Source organism: Lingula anatina, chromosome 5, assembly GCF_051362555.1.
Source record: "Lingula anatina isolate TDL-2025a chromosome 5, LinAna3.0, whole genome shotgun sequence".
In the NCBI taxonomy this organism is placed as follows: Eukaryota; Metazoa; Brachiopoda; class Lingulata; order Lingulida; family Lingulidae; genus Lingula; species Lingula anatina.
The window spans coordinates 13,516,475-13,534,831 of NC_141771.1; the positions used below are offsets into that span (position 1 = coordinate 13,516,475).

Consider the following 18,357-nt stretch of genomic DNA (forward strand, 5'->3'; position numbering starts at 1 on the left):
CCCACTAGCGAATCTAGTGCTTAACATTCACACCCATGACCTCTGATCATGGGTCATAGCTTTACACCCGTTACCAAGTCGTACATTTCCTACCTACAAAATGGCCGAGCTGGTAAATGTTCCGCCTTGATGGCAGTTATAGTATTATAGTTTACACTTTTGGTCACACGTTAATATACTTTTTTGAGGGTGAAAGATAAGAAGGTGATACCACCAAAGGTAAGAAAGTAACACGCCCACCCCCACCCCCACCCCTTTCTCTCCCCCCTCCCCTCCACCCCAGTTCCGTCCTTGCTATTACAGTGGACTTTGTGGCCGTTCTATCCAGTGCTGGTCGCGTTCACTGCAGTTGCGTCCTCTGTTGACGGTTTGAACTGAACCATCAGGAAAAAATACGTCAGGAACATGCCAACAATCTGAAATTACACGAATGCTTTAGTTGGAACGGAATAATATTAAATAAATATGACTTATCGGGGAAATGCAAAAATAGCGATAAAATGGTATGGTTTCTCCTATTTCTTATTCTCTTAAAAGAAATGTGACATCAGTAATTAGGACAAATAACACTGCATTTACATCCCAATTATTTGAAATACACTTTACGTTAACAAGCGCAATCTCAACTACTGCAATCGACTGACAATTTCTATTCTGTTGATATTCTTAAAGACTTCTGTCCTAACTTATTATTACGAATTAAAATACCCAATTTTCCAAAGATGTCTAAGATATAGAGGACCCCCTCCCTTTTGATATGCAAGTGCCCTCATCATTGGTCTAAAAGTTTGTCCCACCTCCAATTCCATGTACTAATTGTTTGACGAGAGCCCCCTCCCCCCCCCCCTCCCCATCTGTTAACGGCAGGGACGATATACAGTATTTTTATTGTTATCATTATAGTTTTTTACATTTCAAGCAGTTTGTTGTTCGTACATGCACCAGCTGGATGTTTAGATTGCCGGCATACGGGGCATTTTAAAACCAATTATTATACTGTATATTATGTACATGAACATATCGTTAGAAGCATTCGCAGCACATAAATTCCAATACTTTTAGAAATGTAATGTTATGCTATGTGAGCTAACTTACCGTCAGAATGGTGGGCTTGTCAATAGTGAACAAACCCATGGCGCTGAAGCCGATCGAAGTTGCGCTTAGTTTATTGAGAAACATCTGAAACTGAATGGAGATTGAGCGTTAATTACCCCATGGCGGATTACGGAAATTGTTCAGAGGTGGGGAGGGGTCACAAGGATTAACAATAAATATTGAAATAAAACATAGTAGACGATGATAGATTTTTTTATAATGTAGAAAGCAAGGATGAAAATGTCATTGGTTTTGTGTTATTTCGTTTGTTAAATTGAAATTTTGGAAGGGGGAAGTGAAAGAGGTGGTACATTTGTACTTCCAAATACTGCAAGGGGGGCGTGACAGATTAACCCACTGCCCCTTCAACAAGCCCCCATTGTTACTTATTAGTGAAATGGATCAATTATTAATGCCAGGTGAAATGGCTTGTTAAGGAGGAGAATTTTAATGGGAGGAGGGTTATGGCTGTGTAGTTTGCATAATAAAATTTGTGCGTATGTGTTTTAATGGCAAATACAACAAATTAAAGCATTGTTACTAGAGTGAAATTGATAATCAACCGTTGATTAAATAAGGAACTAATCCAATTAGCCCCAACGATTTCCTTTTCACTGTATCCTCAGTTCAGCAAGATAAGAAACAATTTTGCTTGCTATGCCCTACATATTTTTGTACATTAAGTATTTTTAATCTTACTTCATTCATGATCGGAAAATAACATATCCTGGACTGTTTGTAAATTTATAATTTCGGCTCATAAAACAGTATATTCCAGAATATATAAAAACGCCATGTGTTGCAAAAAAGAAATACTTCAAGGTCCGATAAATAACATAACAATTATTGTAAGAGCAATGCTATATGACAAATAACATAACAATTATTGTAAGTGCAATGCTATATGACAATCCTGCGCGGATGCAAGGAAGATAATAACTTTTTAAAGAACAAAAATTGCAGATGTGCAAATTAGATCTTTTAAACACACACACACACACAAACACGCATACACACACGCACACACACACGTGTGTGTTTGTGCGTGCGTGCGTGTGTGTATTGGTCCAAGGGAACTGTATCGAACATGATACCTGACTACTTACCGGTATTTGCAGGTCCTGTTGCGAAGTGTGAAATTCTATGTCGTGAAGTTCCGAAAGTGGCGCATGTGCCTAAGATAAAGATAAGAAGAAAATAAAATCATGTTTTTAGCACGTATCAAAAATTACCTTTGTCTTAAACCCGTCGGACTTGATATAGGATTTTCACTGTAAAGTACCAAATATAAGAGATACAAAGACACAAATTTTATGAGTTTGCTCACTGGAAACCTCAAGTTAAAGTAAAACAAGACGCAAGTACACTTTCAGCCAATTAGAAACAGCAAGTTCTTTTCAGGTATCCACTCTCTCACCTGTGAATTTGTGATTAAAAAGAACATTAAAATTTTTCCATTATCTACCTGCTCGTTGACAACAGCGCCATACGCTATCAGCCCCAGCTGCGTGAACGCTTGCATGCTCCAAATCACCATGGCAACGATGGTGGGCACATCCTCCATCACTGCGGCAAAATGGTATATGAAGATATACAGCGTGATGCAAGCGGTGGCTGTACTGCTTACAAGAGCGTAGGCAATAAAAAAGGAGTACAAGTCATCCCCAATTTCCATGATTCGACAAAGTTTTTGATGTCTTCTCCGGAATGTTTCAAGGTCCAGAGGAGTTCTGCTCTCGACCGATTTCTGCACCGCGTTCTTGAAGTGGTCATTGTACGCCCTAAAGGCGTTCTGGAACACGCCGCATACGCATATGTAAAAAGAGAACGGGAAGTAAGCGGCTGCTGATATTACGACCGTTGATATACAAGTGTAAACTGTCACGAATATGTTGCTCGCGTTCATCACTGACATGTCCATGAAACGATGGAACGGGGCGTGTATGAAAGGCACCCGTTGGTTCTGGTACGCAACTGTGATCCACAAAATATAGGTCAGGTTCATGACTATGGAGGACAGGGCCAGGCCGGTGAAGGTGACCACGAGGCAACGCACTTTCACTTCGCCTGCTATCCACGGCATATCTTGTTCCAGTCGAGCACATTCCTTCCAGAAAGCCGGTAATTTGTCTTGGCGGTGGCAAACGTGGAAGCAGAGCGTCCCTAGAATCGCGGCCAACAGGAAGAAAATGCTATACGTTCCTTTGAAGAACAGTACTGGATTAGCAAGCACTTCGGTGCCGTCAAAAGCACCAAGACCTCGCGAGAAGAAATTTATCCATAGAATAAGCACAACGACGAAGCTCCAAATTTTGGCAAAGGTCCATTTGGAGCGTTTGCTTTCAGTGTGCGCTCCTGCTAAGTCATGGATTCTCCCATCGCTGTAATTCTCAAAGTACAACCCAAATACAGTCATTATTCTTAAAATCTGTCTCAAACCTTGGTAAATAGCCGACTCTCTATAAGGTACCGTGTAGCACATAATGGTGGCACGCTCTTTTAAATTCCCAACTTTTTTATGATTCTCTTTATCACGTAGGATGTATTCTTCTATCTCAGCGTCTGGATGCACGTGAGACATGTTGGCAGACGACAGGCTGGAATGCCACTGCTAATTAAGCCTAAAAGGCGACGTCCCTTAAACCTGAAATGTTTATTCAAGTGATCGATACTTTATACGCTTGTACGGCATTGGATCTTGGATGTCTAAATGTGTATCGAGGTTTAAAGGTTTTTAATTTAAGATTGGTAAAATGTATGGTTACTTCAGATCCGCATACTTCTAACGAAATTACCAGTTTTTGTGCCGTCTGTGCGAACCTCAGCTAATCTTGCAGTGCTCCTGACGAAATTCACTACCATATCACGCCGTTACCAATCTTCCATCCGGGTTTCTAATTTCGATTTTATATAAAGAAAGAATTTTTTAAATAATATGTGATGAAGTGCTATAATTGATGATCAATTAAAAACTGGCATAACATCATAGAAAAATCGCCTCTTATGATATGATATTTGATTATCAAAATTCATTCAACTTCGTGGTCAGAAAGAAAAAAACTGCTTATTCAAAATGATGCGGAAACCTCAAGTAAAAAAAATTAATTATGAAGAAATGCAAATGTTCAACTTAAACATGATTTGTGTGGACAACACGAAGGATGAAAAAGCGACTTCCTTCAAACGGAAAAAGTACATAGCTGTTGGTTGATTTTCATTGATCTAAGAGTTAAATGGAATGCATTCACTTTTCCTTGTATTGATCAAATTCGCACATACGTAGTACATTTCCCTTCTATTATCAGCCAAAATATCCGTTGTATTGTGGAAAGTTTCCAGTGAATTAAGGGGGATAGGTCAATCGTCGGGTTTCATAAGCATTCTTACACCGGAGTCAATTTCTGGGTCGGGGTTCCATGACGTTGCTGACGCCGGAGGAGTAAAACACTTCATTGAAAACCATAATTACAGCATTGCTATTGGAAATGATTAATTGTGTACCGACTAAAAGCAATAAGTCAATTAGCCACTTATTAGAAGTTTGAAATATTTAAAAATTCACAGAGAAGGAGTACGTGAGGGGTTTTCCGTTTTTATTGAGACAAATACTACCTTGCTCATTCAAAATGACATAGTGTCAAGTTAACAGTCTTTTAATTAAAGATGCATACAAAGTCAATTTTTGCCACAAAAACCGACCAAATGCCAGCATATAGTTTCAAGTAGTATAACTAAGAGACTTACCAAAAGGCATCATTTAATTTTACCCGAAAATGATGTTTGATTTTTCTGCTTGCATTCTACGCTGTATGTCAATGGGGCAGAAAAGTAGGTCACGATAGTAGGTTAAATTTTCGACCAAAAATTTAAAGAAAGGAGCAGTCTAAAGCTATTTTGGGCTGATCGAGTGATCTATTCAGTTTATCCCTTGGCATATGTCTTATTTATTTGAGTCGTATAAGAAACTTGTTTAATTGGTTTACATGAGCTACCGGGAATCCACGCTCCACCGATGCTCGGTTCGTATGTACCTTAAACGAAGTAATACATTGAACAATTACTGTATCTTACTGTATCTGTGAGGGCAATTACCTATCAAAGATCTAATGAAGATATTTTTTAATTCTTAAAAACTGCTTAACTCATAATCATTCAATCTCTTATCATCCAATATCATTGATTTAAGTGAAAAATATATTTTGTACAAATATTACATACGTAGGCGTAGACGTGTTTCCGCAAATACTACTAACCTATGACGTATATGCACACTTATTATTTATCACGCGCTCTCGTTTGTAATTTCATCTCAAATCACGTGAGTGGCATATGTCACAGACGATGTATCTATGGCACAAATTTCTGCTGAATCAGGTGACGATCATGCAACAATTACTGGTAAATTAGCATTAGGGCATTATATAAGAATGGAATGCACCGACACAGTATTCACTTCCCCCTTTTTTTCCGTATATTGATTATATTCACATATACTTAGTGCATTTCCCTTCTATGATCATTCACTTTGTTACTAAATATCCGTTGTATTGTTCAAAGTTTCCAGTGAATTAAGAGGGGTCTTGTTTCATAAGTATTACGACAGTGTCATTTTCTGAGTAATGGCACTATGACATCAATCATAAGTAAAATAATCGGTAACAAACCGCAATTGCTACACCACTGCTGTTTATTATCTACCTTCTAAATCATAAGTCAATTTGCTGCATTTTTGAAATTTGTAATATGTAAAAATGCAAAAGAGCACTACAGTACATGTAAATGAGAAATCTGCTTTATTAATTTAGACATTCACTACTTTATAGTTCAGAGTTACATAATGTCATAATGTACAAATAACACATACGGAGACGTTTTACATGTACCAGCTACTTATAATATGTATAATGTCCATTTATCACGCGCACCCCTTTGTGATTTCATCTCAGATCACGTGACAGTGGCGTTTGCCGCAGACGACGTATTCGTGGCAGACGACAATCCTGTTGAATCAGATGACGATCCTATTGATGGTTGAAATTGAATCATGAGGAAGAAGTAAGTTAAAACCATACCAATTATCTGAAACGAAAACAACATACATACCTCCGTTAAACAATGTTTTATAAAATATATAATCTATTTCTATGAATTTCTGATTATTCTTCTGAATGTCCTTGTTCACTTATTTTTTTATTCTTCTTAATGTTTTTTTTTTACCTTAATTTGGCATTTCTGAGAGAACTCCCCTTCCTAGCGGACCTTGAGGCATATTGTTCGTTTATTTCTTTGATTGTCTTTTGATTATAATTTTTTTTTATTTACACGGATCAACTACCGATTTATTCATACCAGACCTTGCCCCGTACCCACAGGACATCTAACGATTAGCGAACCCGTAGTCACCACTGCTGCACTATTATATTCTGTTTTCATTCTAAATAATGCATGAAAGGGACTGAAGTAGTTATTATTGGTAATGTTTTACAGCTCAATAAAACTACTTGCATAAACGTTCTAGAAACAAATAAACCGTTTACGGGATATGCTTAGTCAAATTTTGTCAATATCAAATAGAACTTGGTGTTATGTAAACCCAGTCGCTATAGGGCTTAAATGGTCAATGGGGGCCACACACACACAAACACACACGCGCACGCACACACACACACACACACACACATCAATTTACATGTATTTACACCTATTAATGCTTACAAGGTACGTTTACACCATTTTCCTGATTAATTGATGATACATTTTAGCTTAAAAAATACCAATTACATTAGTTACCTTACTAAGCACTTTGGCAGTGATTTAGTGTTGTGACTATAGTTGTAGAAGTATCCTTGTCGTTTTATAGATTATCCTTAATGCTTTAAGTGGACTGAATACAGTAATGCCCCCGGATCAATAAAGTTAATTGGAACTACATTAGGGAAAAACACCAATTACGTGTGTTACTTCAAGTTTGGACTATACGTGAAAGGAAAGTGATTCGGTAACACCAGCTGTGTTTGTTAGATAAAATATTGAGTTCCATCACATTAGAAATAAAAGGATTATAAAGGATTATGTCACTTAATAGAATCTAGTGGTGTACAGGTATGGCTACTTAATGTTTACTTGTACGCGTGCGTGTGTGTGTGTGTGTGTGTATGTGTGTGCACGCGCGCGTGCGTGTGTAACGCGAGAAAACCTGGTTAAAGATCTTAACTGAAACTTCGTTTAGGATAAAACCTAGTAACTATTTCATTCAAATGGCCATTTCGTTCAAAATCAATCTGTTATATAAACATTTAAGAAAATTATAGAATTGCGTGAGGAGTTATGTATTTACAGTCTACAAATTTAGTGTGGCTTGCTTCTCAGGTTTTGGAAATTGATTCTAATTGCAATGTCCGTGGATTTCTAACAAACTTGCAAAATCATCCATTTTCAGAACACACTCACCGTCAAAATGGTTGGTTTGTCTATAGTAAAGAGGCCAAGTGCACTAAACCCTATTGGATTGACACTCAACTTGTTCAAGAACATCTGAAACTAAATCACAGAATATTGGTTTAATATTTTAAGTGTATGCATTCATTATTCATAAGCGTCGAACAAATTTGGAAACAACATGCCAATAATCGCTTTCTGAATATTTGCATTATAACATATTTTTGTGACATCGTTATACAGTGTACAACATAAGTACATTGCTTGTGAAAGAATAAAATAATTTTCTTAGATTTAGACGATAAGAATGCCACTTCTGCTCGGAAAGCATTCGGGCGTAACAAAACTGAGGGCCTGTGTAACAGAAAGTCCATCCTCTATTTAGTTATATTGCTTAGGGTTAGGGTTAGTGGGTCAAAATCTAGGGCGAGGGATCCCTGTACAAATGAATGGAAAGCGGACTCTCTATCATGGGCATTCTCTGTCACGTTACACTGGAGTATATTTACACAAGGTAATTATTTCAGTGGCATTTTTGAAAGTGAACAGTATGTAAATGTTATCCACACGATGGTGTACCGGGGTACACGTATAAATCACTCACTGGAATTAGTTGATCGATCTTGAAGGGGTCCAGTTGAATGTCATGAAGCTCTGAGAGTGGGGAGTGAGCCTGGAAATAGAAGAAAATATATATTTATAAAAATTTCCCCTAAAATTATTTTATTCCGATTTGCTAAAAAAAATGCCACAAATGCTTTTACACTTATTCTGGTATCTGTTTATAAATTTCTCCATTTTTTTCATAGCATCGGCGTTTCCGATGTTGATGTTGCAGTATTCTTTTTATTTCAGGAAGAATATGAAATAAATAAATTCACCCACCGCCCCCCCCCCCCCCCCCCCCCCCATCGTCCTTTGCTGAACTGGTGCTTAACGTACAGCATGCAGCATTTTTCTTTCCTTTTTTTTTCGAGCGAGGAGGAGTAGGCTTTTTTCTTTTTAAAATTACGTTGATCTATTGATAAATTGATTTCTTTCTCATACATACACATGTACAGCCCATGCTGAGGTAAACAATGGCTAACTTTGCCTTTTGTAAAGTCAAAGCTGGTGATTGCCTCAATTTTCGTTTACTGACTCTGTTAACACAGTCTGTTCGTGAAAAAAGATATATTATTCCTTTACTATTGAAATGACATATGACCAATAAGCCATAACTGACTAGCTTCAAGCTGTGGTCACTAGTACTTTCGACGTAATTCGGGAAATATGATACATTTGTTATCGGATAGAGAATTAACTTTTGTACAAAACCCATCCGAATAATGAAAAGGAACAATCTGCATTGGCATTCCTACTCTAGGGGCTCGCTGTGGTCCAGTGTTTGTTTTATGTATTATTTAGCATTATGGAACAAAAGCGTATGACTTAAGGTACACTTCAGGCTTTAAGGACTCACACGCATATAAACAGTGTAGTAAGTGTAACTTTGAGAAGTCAATACTGAAATAACAGGACACCAAAACAGCGTTGTCTCGTGTGTGACAGTGAAAATGGACGTATCGCCCAGATGTTATGTTGGACACATGAGAACGAAAACAATAACATCCCTTATTGATATCTAATTTGTCCATGAATATATGTGTAACTTTGTCTCATTATTCTACACATTTTGATTGCTCTACGCATACATGTACTTGATGATAAAAGACTGCTATTTTTCCAGAATTTTGAACAATTTACATAATAATCTTGCATAATAATTTAGCCTGGCCAATTTTGTTAGAAAGGTATTTTGTGTGAGGTAATACACTGTCGCCTGAGCAATATACATAGCTTGCCAGAACACCTCAAGCTTCAGCGAGATGTGTTCAAGGCATATATCGCAAGAGGGTGGAAGTTTATTATTTGACATACATACTGAGAGAAAAGTGCTCGAATTCCACCGAAAAACACCCCTAAAACCGAATAAAACGTTTAACGCCACGGTCACAAAACATCTCTAGGTACAGTATGTGTTATATTTATAAATATATGGACTAAGTAAACCTTGGTCTGACACATAAACCATGTCTTCCTTGTAATAAAACAGGCGCAATGTTTCATTTAACTGCACATCTACTGAATTTATATTGTGTCTACCTACTAAAGTTTGATAAGTTAAAACCATTTTAGGATCTTAAGTCATTTTGAAAAGTAGCTACAGTAGGCCCATTCCCAACTCACCTGGTGATTGACAAACGCCCCCATAGAAATAAGCGTCAACTGCAATATAAACTGGGATATCCAGATGGTGAAGGCGATGATGTTGATGACACTGCTTGTCACGGCGGAAAAGTGATATATCAAGATATATATAAGGAGGCAGAGAAGTCCCGTACTGAATACTAACGTGAAGGCGACAAACGCAGAGAAGAGATCGTCGGAAATCTCCATCAACCGGCAAATTTTCTGATGCTTCCGGCGGTACGTTTCTAGGTCAATTAACCTCTCGGATTTTATGGAGTGTTTCACCGCCTCTTTGAATTCGGCGTTGAACTCTCGAAAAGAACAGTAGTGGACGTAGCAGACACAGACGAAAAGAGCCACCGAGGCGTAAGCGGCCCCGGACATGATGAGTCCGACGAGACAGGTGAATCCCAGTACGAGGCCGCTTTCAGTGGTCATGACCGTCATGTTCACAAAGCGGTCGAATGGAGTGAAAAAGAACGGGAATTGGGCGCCTATGACGGTCGTGGACACCATGTACACGAAGTTGAAGAGAACGAAGATGATGGCGAAAGCGGCGGATACGCTGATCACGCGACGCAGGCCGTTTGCTTTTACGATCGTCGGGATTTCGTGTTCTAATTGTGCCACCTCTTGCCAGAAGGTTCCTAAGCCATCTTCCTGGTTGCACATGTGGAAGCAGAGCGTGGAAAGTAAGGCACAGTATATGTAGTACGCCACGTACAAAACTTTGAAGAATACAAACGGACTTGAAAGCGACTCATTGCCGTCAAATGCAGTGAATCCACGCACAGCATTCAGCCACAGAACCACAACTGCCACCACCCCGTACACTTTCCACCAGTTCAATTTTGCCGTGCTGTTCTTTTTATCAGACAAAAAAGCATCGTGAACTTTGGCACCACTTCGGCGCTCGTGGTACAGTCCCAAAACCGACATTAAGGCAAGGAATGGTTTGAAGAGTTGATAAATTTCCGACTGCGACTGGGTCACCTCCGTGGCATGTACCACATTGCCGTTGCCGTACCCAACCTCTGGTTTCCCGTGACTGAGAAATTCCTCGACTCTTATGGTCGTGATTGAGCCGCTTCGCTTTCGAGGCATTATTTTTCATGTGTTTTGAACCCACAGGTGCTCGTATCGCTGACTGGTGCAGAACACCCAAAGTGGCCTACTTTATATCCTACTTATCGATCAATGCGCGACGGTCAATCGTGATACGCTTTAACGAATGGCAAGCATCATTTATGCTTTGGAGACGTTAAACAATTCCCGATTTAGTTAATTGGAAAATCGTTATCACTTAACTTTGTTAGAGGAGGAGCTCAGATTGTGTGTATAAAACACAGTATTTTACCTGATGACTTAATTGTATTAAAATGTGTATGACCCATGTAGCGGCATCATTTTTACCAGTCATCGAACACTTCCAAATGACAAGGAACAACAATAATGTTCTTTGATTATTACTATAAGTTTAAAAAATTATTTGGATCCGGATCAGCATCACTGCAAAAAGAGCATATATCTTACGTTAGAGTTTCTTTCAAAAACTTCATTTGCTATAATTTATATTGTTTGCTTCTGTATCATTTCTGCATCTATGTACGTACTTTAAAATGAAGTCGTATTTTAATGGTTAGACCCGGTTATTCTATGACAATTAATTAGCTTTAACATCCAAGTTCACACACGTTGAGTTTGTCACATTCTGAAGAGGTTTACTGTATAATATTCTCTGGTGGATCCAGGATTTTGTTTTGAAAGGGGTTGGGGTGGTCAAGAAGTTTTAAAACTGCCGATTAAGTGATGAAAATATGAGAAGGTAGACCAATTTTTACCGTAATTAGGTGGGGATCGGAATGGCAGAAATGCTTGCTTTTGTCACGTTTCGATTATTATTAATCCGTTTTATTATGATTGTTTTATTTATATTATTTATTTATTCATTTCTGTTTTATTTGGGTTACTATGATTTATTCTATTTTATTTTATTGTGGGTTTGAATGGGGGAAGAGGTACCTCCGAAACCCGATATGCCCATTCCTGAATCCTCCACCGACACCAGATCTAGAGTATCGAGTCATTCAAACATTTCTTTCGGATGTGTTTACTTAGGTGTTGACTTGTAATAATACTGGTATAACTTTGTTGACTTTATTGAGTTACGTTTAAGTCGTAATCTATAAATATTTACCTTACATAACCTGGTTAACAAAGAACCGGTTACAGACGAGGAAGTGTAAAGAATCATTTTGTTCGTTATTAAGGCATTTAATGCCATTTGCGAATGACGTCTGAAGTTTTGTTACAGTGTAATACAAGATATTATCCGATTCATTTCTTTCGTTGTAATTCTGAATGATTTTTGTGACAGGTTGAATCCGTGTGAGATATAATAAAATATTTATTAAGTAATTTATCATTAACTTTCTACATCAATATCCCAGACGATTCTATGTCGTTATGAATCCTGGAAAAATATGTGGCACCTGAACACAAATTGAGATATTGTTTTTGTTTTTGTTTTTGTTTTTCAGCTAGCTCTCCTAAGCTGAAGAGCATGGTCGTGTACATGAGCATTAAGAATACCACCAAGAAGTCAATGAAAATTCAGTAAAAAAACAAAGATTCCGATGTCCAATGATTAAGGTTGAAAGTTCATACACATAATATATTGTAGTAATCGAGCTTGAAAACCATATAAATTCACATACATGGTAAATATTTACATATTTATACGTTTTCTTCTCTTTCTTAATTGTCTTTTAACTTTACCTATTTTCTTTTCTTTTGTTCGTACATTTTATTTGAGGGGGGGGGGGGGGTCAAGATGTTCTCTTCCGTAATTACCATGCAGACTTGCCTGTTGACAATCATATGCTGCTAATTGGTGACGCACCAGAAATGATAATCATTACTTCTGTGCTCTTGCACTTGACTCGAGCCATTAGATATAAGTATATTCCCAAATACTTGCAACTTAACAAAAACTGTTGATAATCTGGACAAGATGACTTGCAGATTTCGACATTGTTTCAGTTTTTGAAAATTAGTCATAACGTCCATTTTGAGAAACAACACGTGCTGACGTAAGCGTGACTTGCAATTTTAGACTTTGACAAAACATCTAACTGGATAATTATGGACGTTATTGCAACTTCCTGAAATCGATGTAATTTATCATTTTGTGAACTCGCTTGCTAAGTACGTTAGAGTCAATACACAAACCATTTTCCTTCACTTTGAAGCAAAAACTTGTTTTACACGACCAGAAAAACAGGCGGAACTAGATCTCTGAGAACTGCCGCTTTCATCTCAAAAGAAAATAATAGGCCAGACGCAAGAACATCGTTGTTCCGGCACAGTGGAAGTTGACCGCGATGCATTAGCTATGCTAATATTGTTAGAACACGCTCGGATCATGCATGCTTTTTATGATATTAGCAAATGGCACTGCCTATATTTTTCAGATCAATAAATCCCCATTGTTTTACCGCGACGGCACTGTCCAAGCAAACACACTTGTAAGAAGAATATGACTTGTTTTTGAAAATATATTGGGGCGAATTTACCAGTTTCCGTTAACCTGAACGTTGGCCTGAATTGCTTTAAAAGAGAGCACGTTTAAGTCGATAGACCTTTCATGTCACTTAATAAAAAAGAAACAAAAAAGCTCATATGACAAGACATGTCCTTAAATTAGATTAAGTTTCAGATTTGAGACGCATTTTCGTGACACGCTTGAAAATATACATTCTATTCGCCACTGAGAAATTGGTTTCCTCAATTTCGGGTCAACGCTGTAACATTTTTATCTGTAATTAATTAGATGTATTTTATCTGTTTGCCATACACTGTACTTCTTGCCTTAAAGCCATTGTTTTATTAATTTTCAATTTCGTTCTGGAAAAACGTGTTTTTTACTTTCCTACGCATGTGGTCACATGTTCATAATGTAAGACAGACAGATATAATCAATATGCAAGCCTTGCAGCCTGAGAGAGCGGTTCTGTGATACTCAGCTCCAATAGGTCTTAGAAAAACACCAAAAATTAAAGAAATAAATTCTGACAACAATTTAAACGTTTGCCATACACTTTGCTCCTTCAGAAGAATTTGTTTTAAGAAGTAATTCAATTCACTGTCTAAATGCAACGTTTTTCACAAATATTGAGAAAAAACATTGGTAAATAGATAAAAGCCCAATGTCTTGTCAATAAATGTTTTATTTGTTTTTTAACTGTATTTAGTTTCCAAATTCCACCGGTTTCTTGGTAAAACAATCCATCCTCTCGTTCTCTTTTAGAACTGCATAAGCCTTACAGTTGTCTTCTACCATCTTGCACTTCGGCGGCAGCCCAAAGGTCCCTGCCTTTAGTCCTTCGCTGCAATAATAATAATAATAATAATAATAATGAAATGATATCATAGAAATGATCAATATTTTATCATGTTTGTGTATACATGTTTTCATGCTTGTAAGGATAAATCTAACGCTTTTGTATGTCTAACATGTTACATGCACAGCATGTATCTGGATAGCATTTGGACCATACATACACAAACACACAACGTTATTATAACGTTACTATAACGTTAATTTTACCAATGACCAGGTTATATGGTAACGTTATAAAACGTCAGATGTATTTGCTGGGTAGGTGCCCATGTAGGCCCTACTGCATGTATAATATGTTATCACCAATTAAATTTCACTGTGTTAAACACTACGTACGAGCTATACGAGCTTCACTTAAGGGAGGGCGAGAGATGTAAGTAAACAGAAAGGGGATCTCAAATATAAGCTCCGGAATGCTGTTTAATGTTATAACACTCTTGAAAATGGCTATCAGACCAGATAATAAAACCTGCTGTCAGTAATATTTAGTAAATAGATGCCTGCATTACTCACAAATTAACAAGTAATATACTGTTGTGCTTGTAAATTAGACGCCTAACAACGTCGATTAGACCAAATTGGTTTAGTTAGATTCAGCTGTTTTTGCACATGCGCATCAAATCTCACTTACCCACAACAACTCATTCCATTCTCTGTGCATGTACAGCGCATGCAGTCCGCTGTTTTAAGCACGCTGCCGGGACGCAGCAGCAGGTCTTTATGCTTGCAGTAAGTAATGCCGGTCCCAAAGTCTGAAATTTAGAGACAAAAAAGCATGCAATGTGTGTCAGACTCGATGGAAGCAATGGATGGATTTTCCGGGAAATTTCAGTTGTCTTCCCTTCATAATCCTTTGTCCGAAACCGTTGAGAAAATTGCGATCTTGCACCTATTTTGTATTTGTGAATTCATGATATTTAAAGTCCAGCGTGATATTTGCCAATCTGTATCTCCATGGCAAGAGTGATGAAAGAAACTAGAACCTTAGAACATCAAACACAGATTCATTGATCTTACCACTGGTGCTGATGTTCATTAATAGTGTACCTTCATGATAAAGGGTTGAAATGTCCAGAAAATATTTTTTGTTATAAAAATGTACAATGCTCATTGTGTGCATGATAGTGACCTTTCGCTAAAGAAGAAAAAGATGACTGTACATGTATTCTTTAAAAGTACAGGTTCATTTTTTACATCTAACGTATTTTTTAGCGTTCCGTTTTTAGTGTTCATTGATATGACGTCCTACTAGGGGACTTCACGAAATTCTGCTTAGATCATATTCTTTTTAAAACGAGTTTAGTTGAAATTCGACACACCGAGCAAAATTGGCAGTGTCTGGCGCGGAAGCTCCATTTTGGCGTTCCTTTTAGACGGCACTATAACTGGACTGATGAGCTGCCAGTCTCTCAAAGAAGAACGCTTAGATAGAACGCTCCATTGGAAAAGAGTTACATTTAATACACTGAAATACCCCTGCAAGAAAATAACTTTAATATGTAGATGTACATACATGTAATTTTGTATAAAATTCGTCTTCCCCTCCCCCTCCCCTCACAAAAAAAAGATGATAATACTAAAAAATAAATAATTAAAATAGATATGCATGAAACAAAGTCTCTATTTAAATGGATATCGACTACATAGACTTACCTGACATTTTCCAGACGGGCATACTGGTATAACAGAAACTCTCAAACCCTCTAATGTAGAAACAAGCAAACAGGAGCGAAAAAAGCCACACATTCATTTTTGACCGAAATCCGATTGCGCACAAAATAGATGAACAAATGTTGAAAATTATATTTTTGGAATTCGATTTGAAAACCTTGAAGACTCACAAGTGCTTCCTAAAAAAACTTCAACACGTTCACTATGCGAATGAGAGCTGAAGACTCACTTGTTTGGAGACCAAGAACACGGACGCTCTGTGCAGATAAAATTCTCGGGTCAGAGTTTTTATAGTCACGACTTTGGTAATTGGGAAGGTAAGCACCCTGTGGGTCAGCGTGTATAAATGCACAATTTTGACCTCTCCACTGTGGCGAACAAACAGAAGATAAAATATCTATTTGTGATTAGGTCTGGCAGAGGATTTGCGGTGGCGGCGATGGTGGTGGTAAGCTCTAATTCACCTCGTTATCCATGGGAAAGGGCACAAATGTCGCTTACTGGCTTCCAATGAACAACATTTTGTCTACCATTTTTCATCCATAGAAGGGACGAGAGGGGTTGCGTAAAAAAGGTTCTGTTGTTGATGGTGGTGGTTATATTGTCTTTGCCAAATAAACCAAGGTACAGGACACATTATAGTCCTCCCGAAAATCAGAAACCCATTTTCCTCTGATCGAGAACAGTACCTGAGAAGAGGAGAATCAGAATTCATCCGATTAGCCCTATTTTGATATAAGGCCTTGACAGAAATGGTTTTTGTCATATTGAAACTAAGGGTGCAGTCAAGCGATATCAATTTGATGAGGAACTTGTACCTTTTAATATTTCTCATTTAAGGAGAAAGGAAATTAAAAGATAACGTTTGCATCCAGGCAATTTGACTATAATTGAAAGTTTATTAAATGTTTACCAGGATCCATGCGTCAAACTGAATGAATGGCACTGTCCGAAATTGGCCAACAATTCCGTGGAGTAAGGCTGACACCCCCTCTCCCAATAAATCAATCGGTTTTATGCATTTTGTGGAATCAATACTGAAAAAGCACCTAGAAAGAACCCACGGAAAATTTTCAATTGTTGATTTTATTTCTTTTTTAATTTATATATCATTTTATCTATCTATTCATCTACCTAAATATATCTATTTATTTATTTATTTTATTTTATTTTATTTTATTTGTGTAGGGGAGATTGTTCTATAACTCGGCGCTTTTCCGGGAAAGCTACACTTTGAAAGAAAATTGTGTCGAGGCATCCTCCACAAATGACGTCACGTCACGACTAGGAAAACCTTTGACCATCTTTTTTTTTATCTTTTGGAGACAGCTTAGATTAGGCACATGAACGGACCTCAAGCTTAACTGGACAATTTCAACATGTGAAGACTCGTTCAAATCCGTACTAACAATTCGCATCCCTGGCAACTTCGGTTAAAGCCTTTTGCTTTAAGTTAGAACTGATCTGATCACGCCTTAAAATCCAATAGGAGAAAAAAAGACCTGGCGAACGTAGATTTTCACATTGTTGAGCAATTTAGTTTGTTCGCTTTGATACCAGTTATTGAAATAAGCGAAAATGATTATGGGTCCTAGGCTAAAATAATGAGGGATTTCGTGGGAATTGTTTTAGCTCGGATCGACAATTTGCTCGTTGTAAATAGTTGTTTCGATTTCATATGATAACGACTTGGCGGAAATGGGTACAAGAAGCGTTTTACTAATGACGCATTATATGTAAATGACTCCATTACTCCCATTTGATCAGGGACTGGTTTTGTTATAAAAATTAAGCAGCAATATTGGTAAAAGAACCTGGTACACTATAAAAGCGTAGTCTGTAGTTCAAGATAAAACCAAGGTAGTGTAGTTAAATAAAGTACGTATTTGTCTTTTCGTATTAAAACAGGCGCAATATTTCACTAGATTGTATTACCACTGACTTTTCACTAACCACTGTAGGCTAAAATGTCGGTCTAGATATTTAGACCAATTTTGGTAACTAAGTTCTTTCGTGAAAGAGGTCCCTGGGTTTGTGTATTTCACATATCGTTAAAAACTTCACCATAGTCAAGCCTCATTTATAAGCCTCGTTTACTGCTGCACTCATTATTTCTTAGTTAATGTGGTCAATTACGCTTATTTTCATCTTAATCACCTTAGATCAAATAGCTCAAAATGCGTTCAAAGTGTAATTTCCGCCAACCAACGTGGCGGCAGTAATCTAGCCACTTTTAGTGCATAGGGCAATTTTGTCCATCTGGTTTAATTCATCTTTTTGGTATATCAAAGAATTGTTATTGTTTATCGCGATTTTTGCATTGAAAGATGGCAACATAAGAAAATATATGACACAAAATTCTTTTTGGGGTATTTGTGTGCATTTAATGAACTTTGACCAGTTTTTGGACCAACTAATTTGAGATTTAAAAAAAAGAACACATCACGTGGTGCAATGGCGTCTCCACGTCGTTATAACAATGTTACAGCATCCGAGTAACGTTATTGCAGTGTGACATT

General features: G+C 37.5%; 2 protein-coding genes and 1 long non-coding RNA gene across 3 annotated transcripts; all 3 read right to left on the reverse strand.

The window, feature by feature from the left end:
- Positions 1-289: 289 nt before the first annotated feature.
- On the reverse strand, positions 290-3,720 carry LOC106162982 (uncharacterized). The gene is made up of 4 exons (XR_002886572.2): positions 2,561-3,720; positions 2,202-2,270; positions 1,096-1,185; positions 290-416 (listed from the first exon to the last, which is right to left on the reverse strand). It is a non-coding gene; the product is annotated as an uncharacterized LOC106162982 (long non-coding RNA).
- A 2,184-nt stretch (positions 3,721-5,904) lies between these two features.
- Positions 5,905-11,109, reverse strand: LOC106160930 (uncharacterized). Its single transcript, XM_013537701.3, has 4 exons — positions 9,763-11,109; positions 8,138-8,206; positions 7,546-7,635; positions 5,905-6,174 (listed from the first exon to the last, which is right to left on the reverse strand). The coding sequence occupies exons 1-4, from the start codon at positions 10,867-10,869 to the stop codon at positions 6,043-6,045; spliced, it is 1,398 nt and encodes a 465-aa protein (XP_013393155.3). The 5' UTR covers positions 10,870-11,109; the 3' UTR covers positions 5,905-6,042.
- Positions 11,110-13,628: 2,519 nt separating this feature from the next.
- LOC106160925 (beta-microseminoprotein) lies at positions 13,629-16,108 on the reverse strand. The gene is made up of 3 exons (XM_013537698.2): positions 15,821-16,108; positions 14,799-14,919; positions 13,629-14,153 (listed from the first exon to the last, which is right to left on the reverse strand). The coding sequence occupies exons 1-3, from the start codon at positions 15,915-15,917 to the stop codon at positions 14,015-14,017; spliced, it is 357 nt and encodes a 118-aa protein (XP_013393152.1). The 5' UTR covers positions 15,918-16,108; the 3' UTR covers positions 13,629-14,014.
- Between the last annotated feature and the right edge of the window lie 2,249 nt (positions 16,109-18,357).